We start from the raw sequence: 22,597 nt of genomic DNA, 5'->3' as shown, positions 1-22,597 counted from the left end.
CGGGAAGAAGGGGGGAAGAGGGAGATAGAGAATTCCAAGCAGGCTCCACACTGTCAGCACACAGCCCAAAGCAGGGCTCAAACTCATGAACCGTGAGATCATGACCTGAGCCGAAATCAAGAGTGGGGTGCTTAACCGACTGAGCCACCCAGGCATCCCAGCACTCCAATCAAAATTTAAGTCCAGAACTTGCACTAAAACTTGTCTTTCAGTGTTCCCATGACCTTCTTATCAAAATCTAATGATCAAGTCTCAATCCTCATCTTTTAACCATTCATTATCTACTCCAACCTTCAGGTACATTTTCTTCACTTGGCTTATCAGGTACCACACAATCCTGGTCTTTCCTTTTCATCACTGGTGGCTCCTCTTTACTCTCCATAAGTTGTTATCCGGTCTCTGAGCTCTTGATGTCTAAGAAAACCAGGGCTCATGTCTTTTCCATCTATTTTCATGCTCTAGGTTTTCTCATCTAGTACCATGCCCTTAAAGAGCATCTGTGTATCAATCTCTTGCTCCTATTTCTACCCTATATATCACACTTGCTTATCCAGGTACCTACTTTACATTTCCACTTGGATATCCAATAAACATCTTAAATGTAATGTGCACAAAATTGAGCTCAGGCTTGTTAAAGTTGGTTACTATGCCTTCATCTTTCCAGTGGCTTATATCAATCAATAAACAAATAAACAAACAAACAAACAAACTTGGAGTCACTTCTCTAAAATCCAGTATCCTCCAGCTGGCAAATTGTGTTAGCTAACCCTTCAAAAGCTCACCACATCTTACCATTTGCATTGCTGCTCACGCCGACATTCCCCTCTCCCCTTAATTCCTGCAACACACTACTTAATGTACCATTGCTTAGGCCACTGCACCACTTTCTGTAGACTATTCTTAGAAGTACAACGAGTCATAAAGTTAATTCTAAATCTAAGTGGTATCATGTCACCTCTCTGCTCAGAATCCTCCAATGGTACCCCGTTTCCTGTTACAATGGTTTACAGAATCCTACATGATTTGGCCTCACTTTACCTATGCAAATATTCTACTATTCTCTTCTTTTTGCACTGACTGGCCTTCTTGCTGTTTCTTGAATACAACCAAGCACTTTAGGCCTTTGCACTGACTATACCCTCTGCCTGGGATGAACTTTCCTCCTGACATTTACAATGATAATTCACTTCCCTGTATCAAATCTTTACTCAAGGACACCTTCCCACTGATGCCTACACCCTAACTGCCCTGATGGGAAGTGCAACACACTGCCCACAACTCTGGACTTTCAGATTCACTTTAACCTTCCCTATTATATTACTATTGCACTTATTTCCTTTTAACTTACTATAGGACTTGTTTATTTTGCTTAATATTTATTATCTGGATAGGTGCACAATGGTAGGAATTATATATACATATATATTTATGTAAGTTACATATATATATAAATTAAAAATTATATAAATTTATGTATATTCATGAATAGTTTTATATATATTTAATGTTTTACTTACTGTATATATATTAAATGTATAAACATATATTTTTATATGTATAAATTTATATAAATTATATTTTTTAAATACTTATTCATATTATATAGTATATTATATACAAATACATATAATAAATATTTTATATATATCCAATTATTTGTATGTATTATATATATATTTTTATATACATTGCATATTTTTCCTATATACTATGTGTAATTTATCTTATATTTATGTATATAATTTATACATAATTATAAAATATATATTATTTATATACATAAATACATATTTTATATACCTTTAATATTTTATGTATTAATATATATTCAATATACATTAATACATGTTATTATGTATTTTATATTAAAATATATATTTCTATGTCTTACATATTTTATATGTATATTTTATATATTAAATATATATTAATATGTAATATATATATTATATGTACATAAATATGTTTTTTTAATTTATTGAGATATCCAAAATTCATACAGTAATGCCTGGCACTCAGTTGGCACTTGATGCTTGCTGCATGAATGAAAAATTGAAAAGGGAAGGTGGAGGTTAAAAAGATAGGGAAAGAATGAGAATCATACCTGGGTTTTTTGGTTTCATGCCTGGATAGATGAATCTCTAAGGAGATGGAGTTTTCAGTGCTGATCACAAGTACCATTTTGTGTCTCTTCAGTCAAAGGATATATGAGAGATGCCATTAGATATATCACATATTATTCTGGATCTCAGAAGACACCAGGACTGTATTTTATATAATAATGTAGTATCAAGTGGTTATACATCAGAAGGGAAAGGATTACTCACCAAACAGTACTGAGAAAATCAGCAAGCAGATTTGAAAACTTTAGATCCCATCCTATTATTTCCACCAAAAATAATTTTAAGGTGGATAAATTATGTTAGAAATACATGTGAGTGAATATTCATTAGGTGTTTGAATGGAAAAGAACTAAGAACAAAACTTAGCCACAATAAAGAACAAAATAAAAATTCACAATTTAAAAGTTCCATAGATGGGGCGCCTGGGTGGCTCAGTTGAGCATCCAACTTCTACTCAGGTCGTGGTCTTGTGATTCACGGGTTCAAGCCCCCCATCAGGATCTGTGCTGACAGCTCAGAGCCTGGAGGCTGCTTCGGATTCTGTGTTTCCCTCTCTCTCTGCCCCTTCCCTGCTCATGCTCTGTCTCTATATCTCTCCAAATAAATAAATAAATAAATAAACATTTAAAAAAATTTTAATGAATAAATAAAATAAAATAAAAGTTCCATGGAGTTGGGAGTCACAAAAACCACAATTTTAATGTTGCAGAATATCATAGGGAAAATCAAAAAGAAACAAACAATTGGGGGAGGTATTTCAACACAAATATGGTAATAAAGGAGTTAGTGTCTTCAACATATACGTGAGCCTGCTAAACCAGTATGACAAAACACTATTCTATCTATGGGGATGGGGAAGAATAACACCTCAGTAAGGGTTCTGCTTCCAATAAAAAAAAAAAAAAAAAAAAAGAAAAAAAGAAATGACAATTTTTTTGCCCATCCTAAGTTACTTTTTCCCTTCCACTGATGGCTGTTCTCCATCTCCTCCATTTGGGAAATGCTCCTGCTCAACTTCACGTAGTTCTTGGGAGGCTCTCAGCCAGATGACCTTCACCCCTGCCCACTTGAATGGGCATGTGACCCAGACCTGGCCCATGACAGAGCTGTCATGGAGCAAAAATCATGCCAGTTAGGATCCCTTCACTGGGTTTTAATACGGACACGAAGAAACAAAACTTTTCCCCTTTCTAGAAGGTTGCTCTGCTGGAATGATTTAAAATTGGAGCTATTTGCAGCCTCTCCTCTCTCCCAACACCATACATAAAGAAATCCACGTGCAAAACAAGAAAATGAGACCAATGTATAAAGAAAAACAGAGTCACAAGAGAGAGGATGGAGAGAAAGAAATGGAGAGAAGAACCAGAGAAAGTCAATGGAAAGCAAAATCTAAAAGTGTGAAATTGAGTGAATCCCTCAAGTTCACAAAGTGGATGCCACTATTGAACATCCCAGTAATTAGTCGAGTCAATAAATTCCTTTTTTGTAAAATGCTTTTTACTTTTAACTGTGGTTTTTAAAAATGCACATAACATAAAATTTGCCGTCTTAAGCAGTTTAAAGTGTATAATTCAGTAATGTTAAGTGTATTTACATTGCCCATGTTGTACAACATCTCTAGATCTTTTTCCTCTTGCAAAAAATATACCTTTATTATTTCAGTTATTTTAACGTAGTTTTGATTGGATTCCTAACACATTAATCAAAGAAGTCAGGTTAATAACAATATTTGAAAAATTACAAGCGTATAAAATTTGAAGCAATTTAAATAAGATTTTATCCTTTTCACTTTTTTTAAAATTAATTTTGAGAGAGAGCGAGCGAGCGAGAGCATGCCCACGCACACAAATGGGGAGGGGCATAGGGAGAGGGAGAGAAATAATCCCAAGCAGGCTGTGTGCTGTGAGCACAGAGTCTACATGGGGTTCCATCTCATGAACCATGATACTGGTTCAGCAAAAATCAAGAGTTGGAGGGTTAACCAACTGAGCCACCAAGACATACCTCTTTTGTCTATTAAATTCGCAAATATTTTTACTAAATGGTCATATTCAGTCCTTTGGGATAGGCAGTAAAGTGGATATTCTTCTTAGCAGGTAAAAATCTTTTGGGAGACATTACAATGTGAATAAAAATTTAAATGATTATGATCCCTTATTAATTCCAAATATATCCATCTCTAAAGGAAGTAGTCTGAAATACAGATAACATATATGTAAGATTTTCAAGCAGAGTACAAAATTAAAGATAATCTAATTGATCAAGGACAGAGGAATTACAAATATAATTACGATTGTCATATAATGCAATACGATGTATATATTTAGAAGTATTTTATACTACAACATTTGATAATGTGAAAAACTTCTCTGAACGGAATATTCATCTAAAAGGCAGGATAAAAATGTAGAGACCACTAAATCTCCCTTTAATAAATACCTATTTTTATTTGGGCAAAGAAAAACACTAGAAATAAGTATACCAAAATATTACCACTAACTATCTTCATAGAGTGATTTTATGGGTGATTTCTATTTTATCATCTAATTCAAAGTAAATTTTCTTTTTTATTAGAAGACTAAAATTGTATTCAAAAAAATAATATGTTCTTAAATAATAAAACATAAAGGATTTCACATCAGAAATCATGAAAAATACACTCTTCTTAGAACCAGAAATGTATTTATCAATACCCTTTCGATTATACAGGACAAAACCACACCTCAAACAAACTTAAGCAAGAAGGTTAATGTATTCGCCCATTTATTAGCTCAGCTGGTCACCAAATTCATTGGTGGGCAAGAATGAAGCTGAATGCCAAAGACTCCAAAGACTGTTGGAACCAAGAAACTGGCTACTGCCAAGCTTCTATCTGTAAATCCTATGTCTTTTTCCACATATAAGTTTTTTCAGTATCCCAGACTTGGTTTTTGACAGCAGGAAATATGATGGCCAGCAGTTTCTCCATATCACAGCTGAAAAAGGGATGAGCTTGTTTTCTCTCTGTTCTTGGGTCTACCATCCTGAGGAAAAGCTCAGATTTGGCCCATCTTGGTCAGAGGCTCATACCTGAAGCCTTCAACTATGGCTAAGAGATGTGTCATCAAGACTTGGTTCAGAAGCATCCTTTAAGCAAACAGAAGTAGTCAGAGAGGTAGGATTTACATGTCACCTTCTAATAATACCACATGGTTATGAAAACACAAAGCTACCTTTGCCAGGAGAAACACATTGCTGATTTGAGCAAATAACAAACTAGATGTCCAATAAAAGCAGTTATTTCTTCAGAGTACGAAGAATAACGTTTAAAATTAAGTGATACAGAAAATCTTAAGGTACTATGCAGCTGGGGAATCTGTCTTATCATACATATAGACCTGACAGAAAAGCAGCAAGACTAAAGATTGGGAGGGGTAGGCATTTTTTTAAATCAGTGAGGAATCTAGGAATCCCTGCTAGCCCTACTGAACATTATTTAATCAGTAAAAGAGAAACCTGAGTAGAATTTGCACTTTAAAACCACTACTTCCAAACACATCTTAGTAGACAGAGCATAAGGGTTAGCTAGTAAACTGTTTTCCAGGTATCCAAAAGGGGGCTCAAAAAAATGAATGAATAAGAGCAATTGAAATCAAAAGAAAAGGCAAATAAATTATCAAGTGAAATAAACTATGAGGGAAATAAGGACCACTTATAAGACAACAGGAATGTTGATAAACTGGTTAAGGGGGTATGTGTAAAGATATATAAGGTTCAGATATTTGAACTACATCTCTGAGAATGAGCGTTGGTTCGTCTTTGTTAAAATGGATATGAATGGAAATTTCTAAATCCATGTATGCAAATCCCTTATTCCTCTAGAATATAATACATTCATATAAAAAAAACACCTCCCAAACTAAAACTCAGCTTGCAACGACTCAAATCCTGTAAATGCAATGGGAATAGTATTATTTCATAAGAAAGAAAAGGAAGAACCGGGCTAGTTACAAAAAAAATGAGAACGAATCTTAAAGAACTTAGGAGTTAGATAGTCTGAAACAGAGTACAAACAAAAGTCAAAAGGCAAATCTTGTGAGACCAACCAGCTCTGTCCAGACAGAAAGGTGGCCTGGACTAAGGATCCATTACTTTTCCACTTCTGATGGCAGGCCTATCCTCAAAGGCATCAAAATCTCATGTGATTATTTGAGTGTCCAGCTGACTCCTCTTACTCCAGTTCCCTCCTCATTAATGTCCTTACCATCACTTGACCTCTCATAAATTTCCCGTTAGTGAAATAAGTTAGGCTTACATGAAAGTTCAGACCACTTGCTGATCTTTTACAGCAAGTTAATCAATTGACATCTTGATATATGTATATTTCTATCTAGTATCAATTTATTTTGCATCAATCAGCATTCCCTTATGTAACACACTCAGACACTGAAGGGACCCAATTTTCAATTCTAGACCACAGTAAATTCATCAAGGTAATGTCTCCCAAGAGACAAGCAATTGTCCTTCTCTGGGAGCTACTGTTTTTCACACCACATGCTTTCTTCAACCAACCATAGGTAGCAACACAAACTCTCAGTTAAGATTTTTAAAGACCCTTGTTATTTTAATCTGGGACAACTCAGTGGTAGTAAGGTACGTGGAACCTGGTATTCAAACTATAGATATGTAATGTTACTTCAAGTCAGTAAGGAAATTTTGTAATACTTGTGTCATTTAAGAAATCCTTCTATAAATAATAAACTGACTACACACTTTCCTCATTGCCACTTTCATCTCTTTGTTCCTGAATGTATAGATGACTGAGTTAAAAAAAGGAGTGAGAACTGCATCAAAAACAGCAAGATTTTTGTCTAGGTGTGAGGTGGGGTGAGGCCAGATATAAACAAAGATGCAAGGGCCAAAGAACAGAATCACCACCATGACATGAGTTGACAAAGTGGAGAGGGCCTTAGTTGTGCCTGCTGAAGAGTGTTTCCGAACAGTGATCAGGATAGAAATGTAGGAGACAATCAACATGAAGAATGATCCCAGAGATATGAACCCACTGTTGGCTATGACCATGAACTCTAGACGGTAGGTGTCTGTGCAGGCAAGTCTGATGAACCGAGGAAAGTCACAATAAAAGCTGTCTAACACATTAGGGCCACAGAATGGCAATGTTATTACAAAAACCAGTTGAATCACAGAGTGGGTCAAGCCAATTACCCAGGCAGCAACTGTAAGCAAAATACACATTTTTCGGTTCATAATAGTCAAATAGTGCAGAGGCTTGCATATGGCAACATATCTGTCAAAGGCCATGGCGATGAGCAGCACCATCTCCACGCCACCAATGACGTGGATGAAGAAGATTTGAGTGATGCAGCCACCAAAGGAGATGACTTTACGCTTTCTGAAAAGGTCATAAATCATCTTCGGAGAAATGACACAAGAAACTCCCAGGTCAATGAAGGACAGGTTGGCCAAAAGAAAGTACATGGGGGAGTGTAAGTGAGGGTCAGAAATCACAGTGAGCATTATGAGGGAGTTTCCCATCATGCTTGCCACATAAAACGTAGAGGAGAACACCAAGAGGAGAAGTTGGATCTCCCAGGAATCGGTGAGTCCCAGGAACACAAACTCTGACACCACAGAGTGATTTGCTCTATCCATTGATTTATCCGCTAGAATGTTTCCAGACAAAAGAAAATAACAAGAAACTAAAATGAGAATGTTAATAAAGTTCTACATTAAAATGATTAATTAATCAAGGCTATTCACATTGTGAAAACAAGGTATCCCCCAATTCCTTCTCAGGGTCATTATTAAATATGCATTTTACTGGGGTCACCAAAAGCAGTTGAGTCACTTCCACATACAATATTCCTAACACAATGGCTGCCAGGACTACAGACCTATAAACAAGAAAATGAAGCAAATATGAAAACATAGATGTATATAGCAAGGATCGGGAGGGGCAGGGAAGGTGGTGCAGTGCAACACAAACAGAAAAAGGAATAAGAGGTAAAGACTGCATATGCCAGAATTCACTGCTATTGCTTTTTTTTTAATATTTTAAGTTTATGCATTTATACTGAGAGAGACAGAGACAGCACCAGAGGGGGAGAGCAGAGAGAGAGGAAGAGAGAGACAGAGAAGGAGGGATGCGGGGGGAGGGGGGGGTTGGTAAGAGAGGCAGAAAGAGACAGAGAATCCCAAGCAGACTCCATGGTGCCAGCAAACAGCCTGATGCAGGACTTGAACCCACCAACCATGAGATCAAGACCTAAGCCAAACTCAGATGCTTAACTGACCGAGCCACCCAGGCACCACTCACTGGTAATATTTTAATTATTTATACAATAATTCCTCAGTCATTCAAGTTGTCTTATTTCTTTTTCTTCTAATTTTTTTTAACGTTTATTTATTTTTGAGACAACGCGAGAGACAGAGGGCAAGCAGCAGAGGGGCAGACAGAGGGAGACACAGAATCTGAAGCAGGCTCCAGGCTCTGAACTGTCAGCCCAGAGCCCGATGCAGGGCTGGAACTCCTGAACCGTGAGATCATGACCTGAGCCGAAGTTTGACGCTTAACCGACTGAGCCACTCAGGCGACCCTTAAGTTGTCTAATTTCTTACCCTCAACTCATCTCAGGCACATATTATGTCTCTTGTAGTAGGTCTTATACCACTACCTATAATCACTTTTGCAATTCACACTAAGGGTAGTGGCGAGCTAAGGAAACCAGACATAGGATACAGAGGTGACTTGGGTGTATGCCAGGACCAAGGGCAGAATAGATGTTGATGGCACAGAGTACTTGCATGAAACCCAGAAACTAGAAGTACCTAGAAAGATGGTTAGCAGGACTCGCCCGAGATGTGCAAGGAGAATGGGGTAGTCAGGGAAGTTAAGGAAGCCAATGCCATTTATCTGTCCAGAATCTTTATAATCTCTGAAGTTTGTGAACCTTGGTTATAGCTATTGGAGCCCTAAGCTTTGGGAGTTTGGATGAAGATATGCCCAGTAATGTCACAGTTACAACATAACCATTGACTCTCTCCCATCCTTCCATCAATCTTAGCACTTTTATTTTTCTTATCTCATCTCTTCCACTTCAATTATCTCAATTGTCTGAGACCCAATGCCAAGTCTGATGGTTCCCTACCCCTAATTTTGTGTGACTACATGAATCTCTCTACCTGTTACCCATTTTTTTCAGAGACTAAAATGTTGCCATGTAGGAGATATATTCCCTTGCCTGTGTGTCAAACTCTGCATCTCCAGCCCTCTAGTTCCCATAATACTTAGATTTGCTGCTAAAAGGTGACGTGATCTGAAAAAAAGAGGTAGGTTGCAGAATAAACAGTAAGGACTGGTAAAATAAAGATACATGCACAAAAAGCCTCATACCTGGAACCAAAAGGAAAGAGCAAGAAAAACCTAGCAATAGGAAAAAAAAAAGGGATTCCAAAGCTTTTCCTTTTATTTAAAAAAATTTTTTAATCTTTATTTTTGAAGGAGAGAAACAGAGCGTGAGTGGGGGAGGGGCAGAGAGAAAGGGAGACAGAGTATCTGGAGCAGGCTCCAGGCTCCAAGCTGTCAGCACAGACCCAGCTGTGGGACTCATACTCATGAGCCATGAGATCTCGACCTGAGCCGAAGTAGGACGCCCCACAGACTGAGCCACCCAGGTGCCCCTTGTCCTTTAATATGTGTATTTATATATGCACACATGTGCACACCTCAGTTGTACATGATGAGTGAAATCATTCATAAAAATACCCCAGAGGTGTCTGGGTGGCTCAGTTGGTTAAGCATCCACAGCTCAGTTCATGGTCTCACAATTTACGAGTTCGAACTCTGTGCTGGAATCTGTGTCTCCCTTTCTTTATGCCCCTCCCCCGCTCACATTGGTCTGTCACAAAAATAAATTATCATTAAAAATTATTACCCCACAACGCTCATTAATGACTACCTAGTCGATGCTAATCATTTACAAATGAGAAAACAGTAGTCCAGTGAGGAACAAACAACTAGTTACACAGAATCCAAATTTTCTAGTCTACATACGGCTTCTGACTCCATATGCTAGAAAAATCATAGAGAAGAGGTATGCCAAAGCTAGATCTACTTAGTCCTAAACAGTTCCATATGGTTATAAAGTGAAATTAAAAATCTATTTCCTTGGTTACACTAGCCACATTTCAAGTGCTCAATAGACTCCTGTAGCTAGTGGTTATGTATAGGGTATTACAATAAAGAACATTTCCAAACCCTATCCATCCCTTAAAGGTAAATCAAAATTCCATTTCCTGTATGAAAATTTTCCTAGTAATTATACTTTACATAAACGTCCTTTCTCTCTTATTCCTAGAAGTCAGGAAACTTCAATTTTAATTCAAAAATAATCATTCACCACATTAAAAATAAACCACAATATATAGCATCTTAGGAGACATTCCAGATGCCTACTTTTGGCCAAGAAGGACACACAAGAGTCTGTGAAATTCAGAGACATCTTTACAAAGCAGAAAGTGTTGTCAGTTTTGAAAAATCAGTAGGAGTTTAATAAGCTAAGAGGGGAAAGGAAAGCCTTTTGAGAAGAGATAATAACTGCTCTCTTATTAGAGCAAATCCTTTGCTACTAATCATAATTCCTCAATGGTTTCAATTTCTTTAACATTTTATTTCTTTTTGAAACAGAGAGCACCAGCGAAGGAGGGACAGAGAAAGAGGGGTAACAGAGGATCCAAAGTGGGCTCAGAGCCAGCAGCACAGAGCCCAATGTGGGGCTCGAACTCACGAACTGGGAGATCATGACCCGAGCCGAAATGAGACTCTCAACCGACTGAGCTACCCAGGGTGCCCCCTCAATGGTTTCAGTTACAGATTTTCTCTCCTCAAATATAAGTTTGAAGAGGAAAAGGACCATTTCTTCTGGTTCTCGTGTTCCTAAAATACAAAATAAGTAGCAAGGATATCCTGATTATTTAGATAATAACACTTCTCTGAAGTACAACCATTTTCTCAAGTGCATCATTTTTCAGTTTCTGTTTTTCTCATCTACCATATTTTTCCATAAAGTCCAGCATGCATAAAGGAACTCTTCACATTCAAAACTAAGCATTAACATAGTTCCCAATCACTCCCTAAAGGATGCCTGGTATTCTTGCTATAAATTTCTACTTGGGAATAGGCAAGCCTCATCTCAACTCTTACAATGGTTCATGGTTTAACTTTATGAAGTTTTAGAAAACAAGAAGCAGCACATAAAAGGAAAAGGAAGACCGGGCGGGAGGTGGCAGGATCCAGTAACAGCCAACATATCAGGAAATTTACAGTTTCTATTTTCCAGGCTTCACGATATAATTAGTAGTCATCTTCCATGCCATTGTTAAAGTCAGAAAAAAAATAAAGATTTTTTTCACTATATTTTAAAAGTTTCTAAAACATTTAACGATGCCATCTTAGAGTTGGAAAAGTATACATTATTTTCATGGTGCATATTTACTAAGGACTTTCACACATTTGATGCTTGTAATTATCTGTAGGGGTGGATATATCTGATAGAATTATTTTCATTTATAAATGAAAAATCTCAAATTCAAAAAAGTAACTTACCTAAAAACATAGTTCCTTGGTTTGAAATCAAATACCAGGTCTTCTGATTCCAAATCCAGTGCTATCTTGGCTACATCAAGAAAAGATGGATGTTTGCTCATGGTCTAAAACAATGATACCTCCTATAAACTTTAACCAAGAATACAAAAAAAAAAAAAAAGTACACCATAAACTGGCACAATGTTATAGGTCATTATATTTCAGTAAATGTGGAAAATTCCATTTTATTCAGAAAAATATTCTATCCCACCCACATAAACATTTAATACATATATAAATTAACTTACCCAAGGTTTTATAGCTACAGAGACAAGATTTAAACCTACACATTAGTGTACAAGTTAAAGGAAAGGGAGAAAGGTGGTTGCTGACCAGATGGGGGGAAAAAACCAAAATCCACCAAAGTTTTGGAGGTAGTCAGAGATTCACCAAAGTCTGCCCCATTTATTCGTAAAAAGTCATGGTGATTGACAGACAAGAAATATCCCAGCTAGAGACAGAAACGTAGAAGCCATTCAAACTTTGAAGTCATGAGAAAGAAATATTTGCTCAAAGGATAACATATGAACAGATAAAAGAAAGCTAATGGAGGAAACATGCATGGCCAAAAAAGAACAAATACATAGTATTTGCCATCATCATTATTATATTACTAGTACTACTATTTTTACATATTATCTGCCTTTTTTTTTTTTTTCATTTTTTTAATGTGTATTTTTGACAGAGAGAGAGAGACAGAGACAGAGAGAGAGAGACAGAGCATGAGTGTGGGAGGGGCACAGAGAGGAGGAGACACAGAATCCAAAGCAGGCTCCAGGCTCTGACCTGTCAGCACAGGCTCCCCTATTATCTGCCTTTTAAAAGCCCTGCTTCTATATACAAAAATCAGGGAGATAGGAATGTCAAAGAATTAAGGAACTGCTCATTTTCATACGCTAACCAGTGATCAAATTGAGAAGACTAAGTAGAAGCCATAGATTTAGGGCTGAGCTATCACTGGTTCCATTCAAGAGAGCAGAGAAAATCAAAACAGAGAAAATCATGATTTTAGGGAGATAACCAATGGTGCCAAAGTGGAGAAAGTAAAATCAGGAACTGACAAATAATGTCAATCATCTAGGGGAAGAGGTTTGGGAAGGGGGGAATGGGGAGATAAGGCAATATGCTATGTGCAGAAAATGTGTAGAGTGACAGATATCTACAGTAATGAGATAAAGAGGTCCCAAACAACTCTGAGGATCTGGATGAAGCTGGGTATCACAAACTCAGACAAAAGCCAGAGGAAATCTTTTTGTGACACCATTCAGAAATGTTCACGAACTGATACCCAGAATTTTAGAGCAGTGTATTTATTTGGCACAATAAGGAGAATGGGGTATCAAAACAGTCAGAGATCCTTTGTTCATTATTTTTGCTTCCTAAATTGTACATATGAGCGAGATCATGTGGCACTTGTCTTTCTCTTATTTTGCTTAGCATTATACTCTCTCAATCCATCCATGTTGTTGCAAATGGCAAGGTTTCATTCTTTTTATGGCTGAACAATATTCCATTGTGTATGTATTTACCACATCTTCTTTATCCATTCAGATATAGACACTTTGTTTCCATAACTTGGCTATTGTAAATAATGCTGCAATAAACACAAGAGTGCATATATCCTTTTGACTCTTAACAATAGAGAACTCGAGGTTACCAGAGAGGAGGTGGGTGAGGGGATGCGTGAATTAGGTGAAGGGGATTAAGCGTACACTTATCATGATGAGCACTGAGCAATGTACAGAACCTCTGAAACATGATATTGCACACCTAAACTGGAATTAAAATTACAAACTTGACAACAAACTAAACGCATTCCCTTGAAAAAAAGAGACAGAGAAAGAAAGAAAGAGACCCTTGGAGGCCTGAGGTCACAATGAAATTGTTTGACCAAATCACATACTGGGCAATGCAGCAAGCGGAGCCACAGATGAGCTGACAACTGGAGAAAACACAAAACAGATCAGAGATAGTAAAGGCAGGTACAGTAATTGTAAGCCTGTGGCAACTCTATGCTTTACTCTTTCTCCCATATCTTCGTTCTCAAATCTGGATTCCCATTAAAAAGCAACTTCAGTACAACATTATGACTATAGTTAACACTGCTCTATGATCTACAAGAAAATTGCTAAGGGAGTTAATCCTAAGAGTTCTCATCAAAAGGAAAAATTTTTTCTTTTTATTTAACCTATGAAAAGATGGATATTAACTAAATCAACCGTGTTTGTCATTTCACAATATACATAAACCAATCCATCATATTCTACACCTTAAATTTATATAGTGATGTGTATCAATTATTTCTGAATAAAGCTGGAAAAATCTATTTCACTTTCTTTCCCATACCTTTCTCTATACAGTTGCCCCAACTCTTCCCTCCTGTACAATTCCTGCTTCTGCTCATTTTCGTATACCCTTCCTCTCTGGAAGCATAGGAACCTGTGAAGGACGGTCTTCTTATAGAGTATGGTCCACCAACCCCTCCGCCCCTCTTCACCACCACCACCTACCTAATCTGTCAAAAGATCTCATAACATCAGGCTCAGGGAATCAGAGGAGTTCCACACACTGAATTTCCTCCCGTGCATAAGCATTGCCCATATCCTTCCACTCACCCTCCCTAGGACAAGAAGCTCAACAAAACTCTGCTATTTGGAAAAAGGCTCCTAATTTAGCTATAGCACAAGGTGGTGACCAAATGATGCATTAGAGTTCTGGGATTCTCAGCCTGAGGTCATGAGTCCAAGGGAACGGTCTCACAGGATTATCAGGGAGGGAGGAAAGAGGTGTAGGATTTTCTTATACAAAATAAAGAGCTACTAGTTTATTTATTACATCCTTTTTAGCTTTTTATTATATAACCCAGGGAAATCTCTAATGAAAGGAAAAATGTATTTTATGTTTTTTAAATGGGAAAAAACTCGAAAATTTTCAGCAAAACAGTTGTAGAACTTAGAAATCTTGACACATTTTGTCAACGAAGTCTCTTTGTGTGTTCAAAGGTCCAAACAACAAATAAGAACAGCAAGCATGAGTAAATGTGAAAGGCTCAGAATAATGAAGAAGGATGTGAACACTTGGGGTACAAACAGATTAGGACAGAAGGCAGAGAGTTGGAGATAGAGAGGTGTGGGCACACTTTACTTCCCCCAGAAACAATAGGAAAACAACCCAAAGAATGGTCAGAGTGCAGCAAATTGGAAAAATAGAAGATAATTCAACCAAAAACTGTTAACACACACTTAAGTACATTAAGATTATTACATTCAAACTGACTCCCTGAATATAATTTTCTTGGATTTGAAATATATTAAATATGAAAAACATGACAATAAAATACATTTTCAATAATAGCATATAAATTAATCATTACAGATACCTTTTTCTACTCTGGTAAATCAAATATAAGCCGAACTAGTAGAAAACAAAAAATAGAGTGAATTGACAGTTCATAAAGGAAGAAAAATTAAAAGGCCAATAAACATAGAAAAGTACATAATTTGGAGGCAAAAAGTTGGTGTTTGTCCTTTCCACACTACATGATGCCCAAGGCCATCCAAGGAGTATCTAGGAGAATATATTTAATTTATCTCACTATTAAGTATTAATTAAAGGATATAGACATAGTGAAGTTCCCTTTGTTCCTCACAGATTTTTGCCTAGTAGACATACACACACTTTCCGTCCAGTCAGACAACCCCAGATATTTATGGCCTGTTGAACATTAACCAGTGTTACATCTGTAATTCAGCAATCTTACTAGAATTTCTAGGCAAAAGTACCTACAGATACCCTAAATTTTTTCACGGTTTTACGGAGATATTGGCATATGACACTGTGTAAGTTTACTAAGTATACAGCATGATTCAATACACATATATGTGATAAAATAATTACCACAATAAGGTTCATTAACATCTCCATCACCTCACTATCATTACTTTGTGTGTGGTGATAACATTTAAGATTTACACTCAGGGTGCCTGGGTGGCTCAGTCGGTTAAGCCACCGACTCTCGACTTTGGCTCGGGTCATGATCTCACGGTCGTGAGATCAAGCCATGTTGGGCTCTACACTGACAGTGCAGAGTCGGCTTGGGATTCTTTCTCTCCCATTCTCTCTGCTCCTCCGTCATGTGCATGCACACATGTGCTCTCTCAAATCAATAAACACTATAAAAAAGATTTACACTCTAAACTACTATATTATACACAGAAAATTGTTATCTATTGTTACTATGCTATACATTAAATCCTCAGAACTTATCCTTCTTATAGCTGCAAGTTTGTACCCTTTGGACAACATCATCCCTTTTCCCCTATCCTTTGGTCTTGGCAATCACCATTCTACTCTCTGTTTCTAGGAGTCTGACTTTTCAGAACTCCACGTAACAAAGAATGGATAGTATTGGTCTTTCTCTGCCTGACTTATTCCACTTAGCATAATGCCTCAAGGTCTACCTACACTCTTACAAAATCAGGATTTCCCTTTTTGATGGCTAAGAAATATTCCTGTGTGTGTGTGTGTGTGTGTGTGTGTGTGTGTGTGTACCAAAGCTTCTTTATCCATATCTCTACCAAAGGACACTAAGGTTGCTTCCATGCCTTGGCCCTTGTAAATAATGCTGCAATGAACACAGGTGTGCAGATAGCTCCTTGACATAGTAATTTCATTTCCTTCAAGTATATGGCCACAAGTGAAATTGTTGCCTGATATGGTAGTTCTATTTTTAATTCTTAGAGGAACCTCCAGACTGTTTTCCATAGTGGCTGCACAAATTCACATCCACCAACAGTGCACACAAGTTCCATTTTCTCCACATCCTTGCCAATACTTGTTATCTCTTATTTTTTTTTTATAATGACCGTTCTAAAAGGAATGAGATACTACCTGATTTGCATTTCCCTGATGATTAGTGATACTGAGCAACTTTTCATGTGTCTATTACCATTTGTATGTCTTTGGGGAAATGTCTATTCATTCCTTTGCCCATTTTTTTGATTGGATTGTTTGTTTTGCTAGGAGTTCTGTGCATACTTTGGGTAGTAACCCTTTGTAATTTGTTGCAAATATTTTCTCCAATTCTATAAGCTTTATTTCTCCTATATAGAAGGTTCTTAGTTTAATGTAGTCCCACTTCTTCATTTTTGCTTTGGTTACTGTCATTTAGTGTTCTATCCAAAAAATTGTTGCCAAGACCAATGTTGAGATGTTTCCCTATGCTTTCTTCTAGTAGTAGTTTTACAGTTTAGGGTCGTATATTTAAGTTTTTAATCCATTTTGAGTTCATTTCTCTCCTTGTGTAAGAGAGGGATCCAACTTCAGTCGCTTGCATGTGACTATCCAGTTTTCCCAACACCATCTGTTGAAGAGACTATCATCTCTCCATTAAGTATTCTTGTCAAATATTAGTTGACTGTATATGCAGGGGTTTATTATGGGCCTTGGATTCTATTTCATTGATGTATGTGTCTGTTTTTATGCCAGCACCATACTACTTTGATGGGTATAGCTTTGAAATAAAGTTTGAAATTAGGAAGTGTGAGATCTCCAACTTTGTCCTTCTTTCTCAGGATTGCTTTGGCTATTTAGGATCTTTTGCCATATGAATTTTAAGATGGTTTTTTCTGTTCTGGTAAAAACAAAATGCCATTGTAATTTTGATAAGCATTGCATTGAAAATATAGAAGTATAGAATTAATCATTATAGAATTATAATGATAAGCTTTAAACACTTTAAAATATTCTTTCAATCCATGAACACAAGGTATCTTTTGATTTTTTTGTGTGTCTTCCTCAATGTCTATAATCAATTGCTTTGAATTTTCAGTGTATATATCTTTTACTTATTTGTTTAAACCTATGTTTAAGTATCTTATTCTTTTGATGCTATTGTAAATTAGATTATTTCCTTTATTTCTTTTTCAGGTTGTTCGCTCTCAGTGTAAGAAATGAAGTGATTTCTGTACATTGGTTCTGTATCCTACAACATCACTAAACAAATGCATTTATTAGTTCTAAGTTTCTGGTAGAGTCTTTGGGATTTTCTGTATTTAAAAAAAACTCTTATCGGGGGAGAGCAATGGAGGCCGCGGCCGCCTGAGGGGCGGGTGCGCTGCTGGTGCTGCTGCGGAGGCTGCCCGTGCTGCGGGGCAGCCGCTGGCTGGGTCGCGTCCGCCGCCCGCGCGGGACCGCCGGTCGCCGTCCAATCGCTCTGCCAGCCACGGAGCCAGGCGGGGACTCAGGCGTTCTTGAGATGGTTTTCCTGGTCCTGTAACCGTCATTTCTTGCAGAGCTCTGTAGTGGTGAGATTGGACCTCCTAACCCTACGGATACGTTCACAAGAGCAGTGATCCCCAGATTTTCTCAACAATGTATCCCATTTCCTGAAACACTTCACCACTGATCTCCTTTTTACAAGAAGAAAATTTTGGTGGACCGTTACCCAGCAAGGAAAGGACGTTTGGCTATTAAGATAGTTTTAAAGAGAGGTTCCGGAAGATGGCAGCGTAGGAGGACGCAGGGCTCACAGCGCGTCCTGCCGATCACTTAGATTCCACCTACACCTGCCTAAAGAACCCAGAAAACCGCCAGAGGATTAGCAGAAGGGAGTCTCAGGAGTCAAGCGCAGACTAGAGGCCCACGGAGGAGGGTAGGAAGGGCGGCGAGGCGGTGCGCGCTCCACGGACTGGCGGGAGGGAGCCGGGGCGGAGGGGCAGCCCGCCGGCCAAGCAGAGCCCCCCAGTCTGGCTGGCAAAAGCGGAGGGGCCGGACAGACTGTGTTCCGACAGCAAGCGCGACTTAGCATCTGGGAGGTCATAAGTTAACAGCTCTGCTCGGAAAGCGGGAAGGCTGGAGGACAAAGGGAGGGAGAGCTGCTGAGCCCCCAGACGGCAGAGCTCAGCTTGGCGGGGAACAAAGGCGCCAGCGCCATCTCCCCCGCCCATCCCCCAGCCAAAATCCCAAGGGGAACCAGTTCCTGCCAGGGAACTTGCTCGCTCCGCGCAAACACCCAACTCTGTGCTTCTGCGGAGCCAAACCTCCGGCAGCGGATCTGACTCCCTCCCGCTGCCACAGGGCTCCTCCTGAAGTGGATCACCTAAGGAGAAGCGAGCTAAGCCTGCCCCTCCAGCCCCCGTGCACCTTGCCTACCCACCCCAGCTAATACGCCAGATCCTCAGCAACACAAGCCTGGCAGTGTGCAAGTAGCCCAGACAGGACACGCCACCCCACAGTGAATCCCGCCCCTAGGAGAGGGGAAGAGAAGGCACACACCAGTCTGACTGTGGCCCCAGCAGTGGGCTGGGGGCAGACATCGGGTCGGACTGCGGCCCCGCCCACTAACTCCAGTTATACACCACAGCACAGGGGAAGTGCCCTGCAGGTCCTCACCACGCCAGGGACTCTCCAAAATGACCACACGGAAGAATTCCCCTCAGAAGAATCTCCAGGAAATAACAACAGCTAATGAACTGATCAAAAAGGATTTAAATAATATAACAGAAAGTGAATTTAGAATAATAGTCATAAAATTAATCGCTGGGCTTGAAAACAGTATACAGGACAGCAGAGAATCTCTTGCCACAAAGATCGAGGGACTAAGGAACAGTCACGAGGAGGTGAAAAACGCTTTAAACGAAATGCAAAACAAAATGGAAACCACGATAGCTCGGCTTGAAGAGGCAGAGGAGAGAATAGGTGAACTAGAAGATAAAGTTATGGAGAAAGAGGAAGCTGAAAGAAAGAGAGATAAAAAAATCCAGGAGTATGAGGGGAAAATTAGAGAACTAAGTGATACACTAAAAAAAAATAATATACGCATAATTGGTATCCCAGAGGAGGAAGAGAGAGGGAAAGGTGCTGAAGGGGTACTTGAAGAAATTATAGCTGAGAACTTCCCTGAACTGGGGAAGGAAAAAGGCATTGAAATCCAAGAGGCACAGAGAACTCCCTTCAGACGTAACTTGAATCGATCTTCTGCACGACATATCATAGTGAAACTGGCAAAATACAAGGATAAAGAGAAAATTCTGAAAGCAGCAAGGGATAAACATGCCCTCACATATAAAGGGAGACCTATAAGACTCGTGACTGATCTCTCCTTTGAAACTTGGCAGGCCAGAAAGGCTTGGCACGATATCTACAGTGTGCTAAACAGAAAAAATATGCAGCCGAGAATCCTTTATCCAGCAAGTCTGTCATTTAGAATAGAAGGAGAGATAAAGGTCTTCCCAAACAAACAAAAACTGAAGGAATTTGTCACCACGAAACCAGCCCTACAAGAGATCGTAAGGGGGATCCTGTGAGACAAAGTACCAGAGACATCACTACAAGCATAAAACATACAGACATCACAATGACTCTAAACCCGTATCTTTCTATAATAACACTGAATGTAAATGGATTAAATGCGCCAACTAAAAGACATAGGGTATCAGAATGGATAAAAAAACAAGACCCATCTATTTGCTGTCTACAAGAGACTCATTTTAGATCTGAGGACACCTTTAGATTGAGAGTGAGGGGATGGAGAACTATTTATCATGCTCCTGGAAGCCAAAAGAAAGCTGGAGTAGCCATACTTATATCAGACAAACTAGACTTTAAATTAAAGGCTATAACAAGGGATGAAGAAGGGCATTATATAATAATCACAGGGTCTATCCACCAGGAAGAGCTAACTATTATAAATGTCTATGCGCCAAATACCCAAGCCCCCAGATATATAAAACAATTACTCATAAACATAAGCAACCTTATGGATAAGAATGTGGTCATTGCAGGGGACTTTAACACCCCACTTACAAAAATGGATAGATCCTCTAGACACACAGTCAAAAAAGAAACAAGGGCCCTGAATGATACATTGGATCAGACGAGCTTGACAGATATATTTAGAACTCTGCATCCCAAAGCAACAGAATATACTTTCTTCTCGAGTGCACATGGAACATTCTCCAAGATAGATCATATACTGGGTCACAAAAACAGCCCTTCATAAGTTTACAAGAATTGAAATTATACCATGCATACTTTCAGACCACAATGCTATGAAGCCTGAAATCACCCACAGGAAAAAGTCTGGAAAACCTCCAAAAGCATGGAGGTTAAAGAACACCCTACTAACGAATGAGTGGGTCAACCAGGCAATTAGAGAAGAAATTAAAAAATATATGGAAACAAACGAAAATGAAAATACAACAATCCAAACCCTTTGGGACGCAGCGAAGGCAGTCCTGAGAGGAAAATACATTGCAATCCAGGCCTATCTCAAGAAACAAGAAAAATCCCAAATACAAAATCTAACAGCACACCTAAAGGAAACAGAAGCAGAACAGCAAAGGCAGCCTAAACCCAGCAGAAGAAGAGAAATAATAAAGATCAGAGCAGAAATAAACAATATAGAATCTAAAAAAACTGTAGAGCAGATCAACGAAACCAAGAGTTGGTTTTTTGAAAAAATAAACAACATTGACAAACCTCTAGCCAGGCTTCTCAAAAAGAAAGGGGAGATGACCCAAATAGATAAAATCATGAATGAAAATGGAATTATTAAAACCAATCCCTCAGAGATACAAACAATTATCAGGGAATACTATGAAAAATTATATGCCAACAAACTGGACAACCTGGAAGAAATGGACAAATTCCTGAACACCCACACTCTTCCAAAACTCAATCAGGAGGAAATAGAAAGTTTGAACAGACCCATAACAAGCGAAGAAATTGAATCGGTTATCAAAAATCTCCCAACAAATAAGAGTCCAGGACCAGATGGCTTCCCAGGGGAGTTCTACCAGACCTTTAAAGCAGAGATAATACCTATCCTTCTCAAGCTATTCCAAGAAATAGAAAGGGAAGGAAAACTTCCAGACTCATTCTATGAAGCCAGTATTACTTTGATTCCTAAACCGGTCAGAGACCCAGTAAAAAAAGAGAACTACAGGCCAATATCCCTGATGAATATGGATGCAAAAATTCTCAATAAGATACTAGCAAATCGAATTCAACAGCATATAAAAAGAATTATTCACCATGATCAAGTGGGATTCATTCCTGGGATGCAGTGCTGGTTCAACATTTGCAAATCGATCAACGTGATACATCACATTAACAAAAAAAAAAGAGAAGAACCATATGATCCTGTCAATCGATGCAGAAAAGGCCTTTGACAAAATCCAGCACCCTTTCTTAATAAAAACCCTTGAGAAAGTCGGGATAGAAGGAACATACTTAAACATCATAAAAGCCATTTATGAAAAGCCCACAGCTAACATCATCCTCAACGGGGAAAACCTGAGAGCTTTTTCCCTGAGATCAGGAACATGACAGGGATGCCCACTCTCACCGCTATTGTTTAACACAGTGCTGGATTCTAGCATCAGCAATCAGACAACAAAAGGAAATCAAAGGCATCAAAATTGGCAAAGATGAAGTCAAGCTTTCGCTTTTTGCAGATGACATGATATTATACATGGAAAATCCGATAGACTCCACCAAAAGTCTGCTAGAACTGATACATGAATTCGGCAAAGTTGCAGGATACAAAATCAATGTACAGAAATCAGTTGCATTCTTATACACTAACAATGAAGCAACAGAAAGACAAATAAAGAAACTGATCCCATTCACAATTGCACCAAGAAGCATAAACTACCTAGGAATAAATCTAACCCAAGATGTAAAAGATCTGTATGCTGAAAACTATAGAAAGCTTATGAAGGTAATTGAAGAAGATTTAAAGAAATGGAAAGACATTCCCTGATCATGGATTGGAAGAATAAATATTGTCAAAATGTCAATACTACCCAAAGCATTCTACACATTCAAT

At 38.4% G+C, this 22,597-nt stretch overlaps 1 protein-coding gene and 1 long non-coding RNA gene across 3 annotated transcripts in view; one reads left to right on the top strand and one right to left on the bottom strand.

The window, feature by feature from the left end:
* LOC122239529 overlaps nt 1-22,597 on the top strand; it is a 155,793-nt gene that overhangs the window by 101,896 nt on the left and 31,300 nt on the right. The window lies entirely within an intron of this gene.
* Nucleotides 6,837-7,775, bottom strand: LOC102962253 (olfactory receptor 4F3/4F16/4F29-like). Its single transcript, XM_007087466.2, has one exon. It carries the CDS (start codon nt 7,773-7,775, stop codon nt 6,837-6,839), a length of 939 nt encoding a protein of 312 aa, XP_007087528.1.

This window comes from Panthera tigris, chromosome B3 (assembly GCF_018350195.1).
Source record: "Panthera tigris isolate Pti1 chromosome B3, P.tigris_Pti1_mat1.1, whole genome shotgun sequence".
NCBI classification, from domain to species: Eukaryota; Metazoa; Chordata; class Mammalia; order Carnivora; family Felidae; genus Panthera; species Panthera tigris.
The sequence above is the reverse complement of the archived record's forward strand: the minus strand, read 5'-3'. Positions and strand labels throughout refer to the sequence as shown.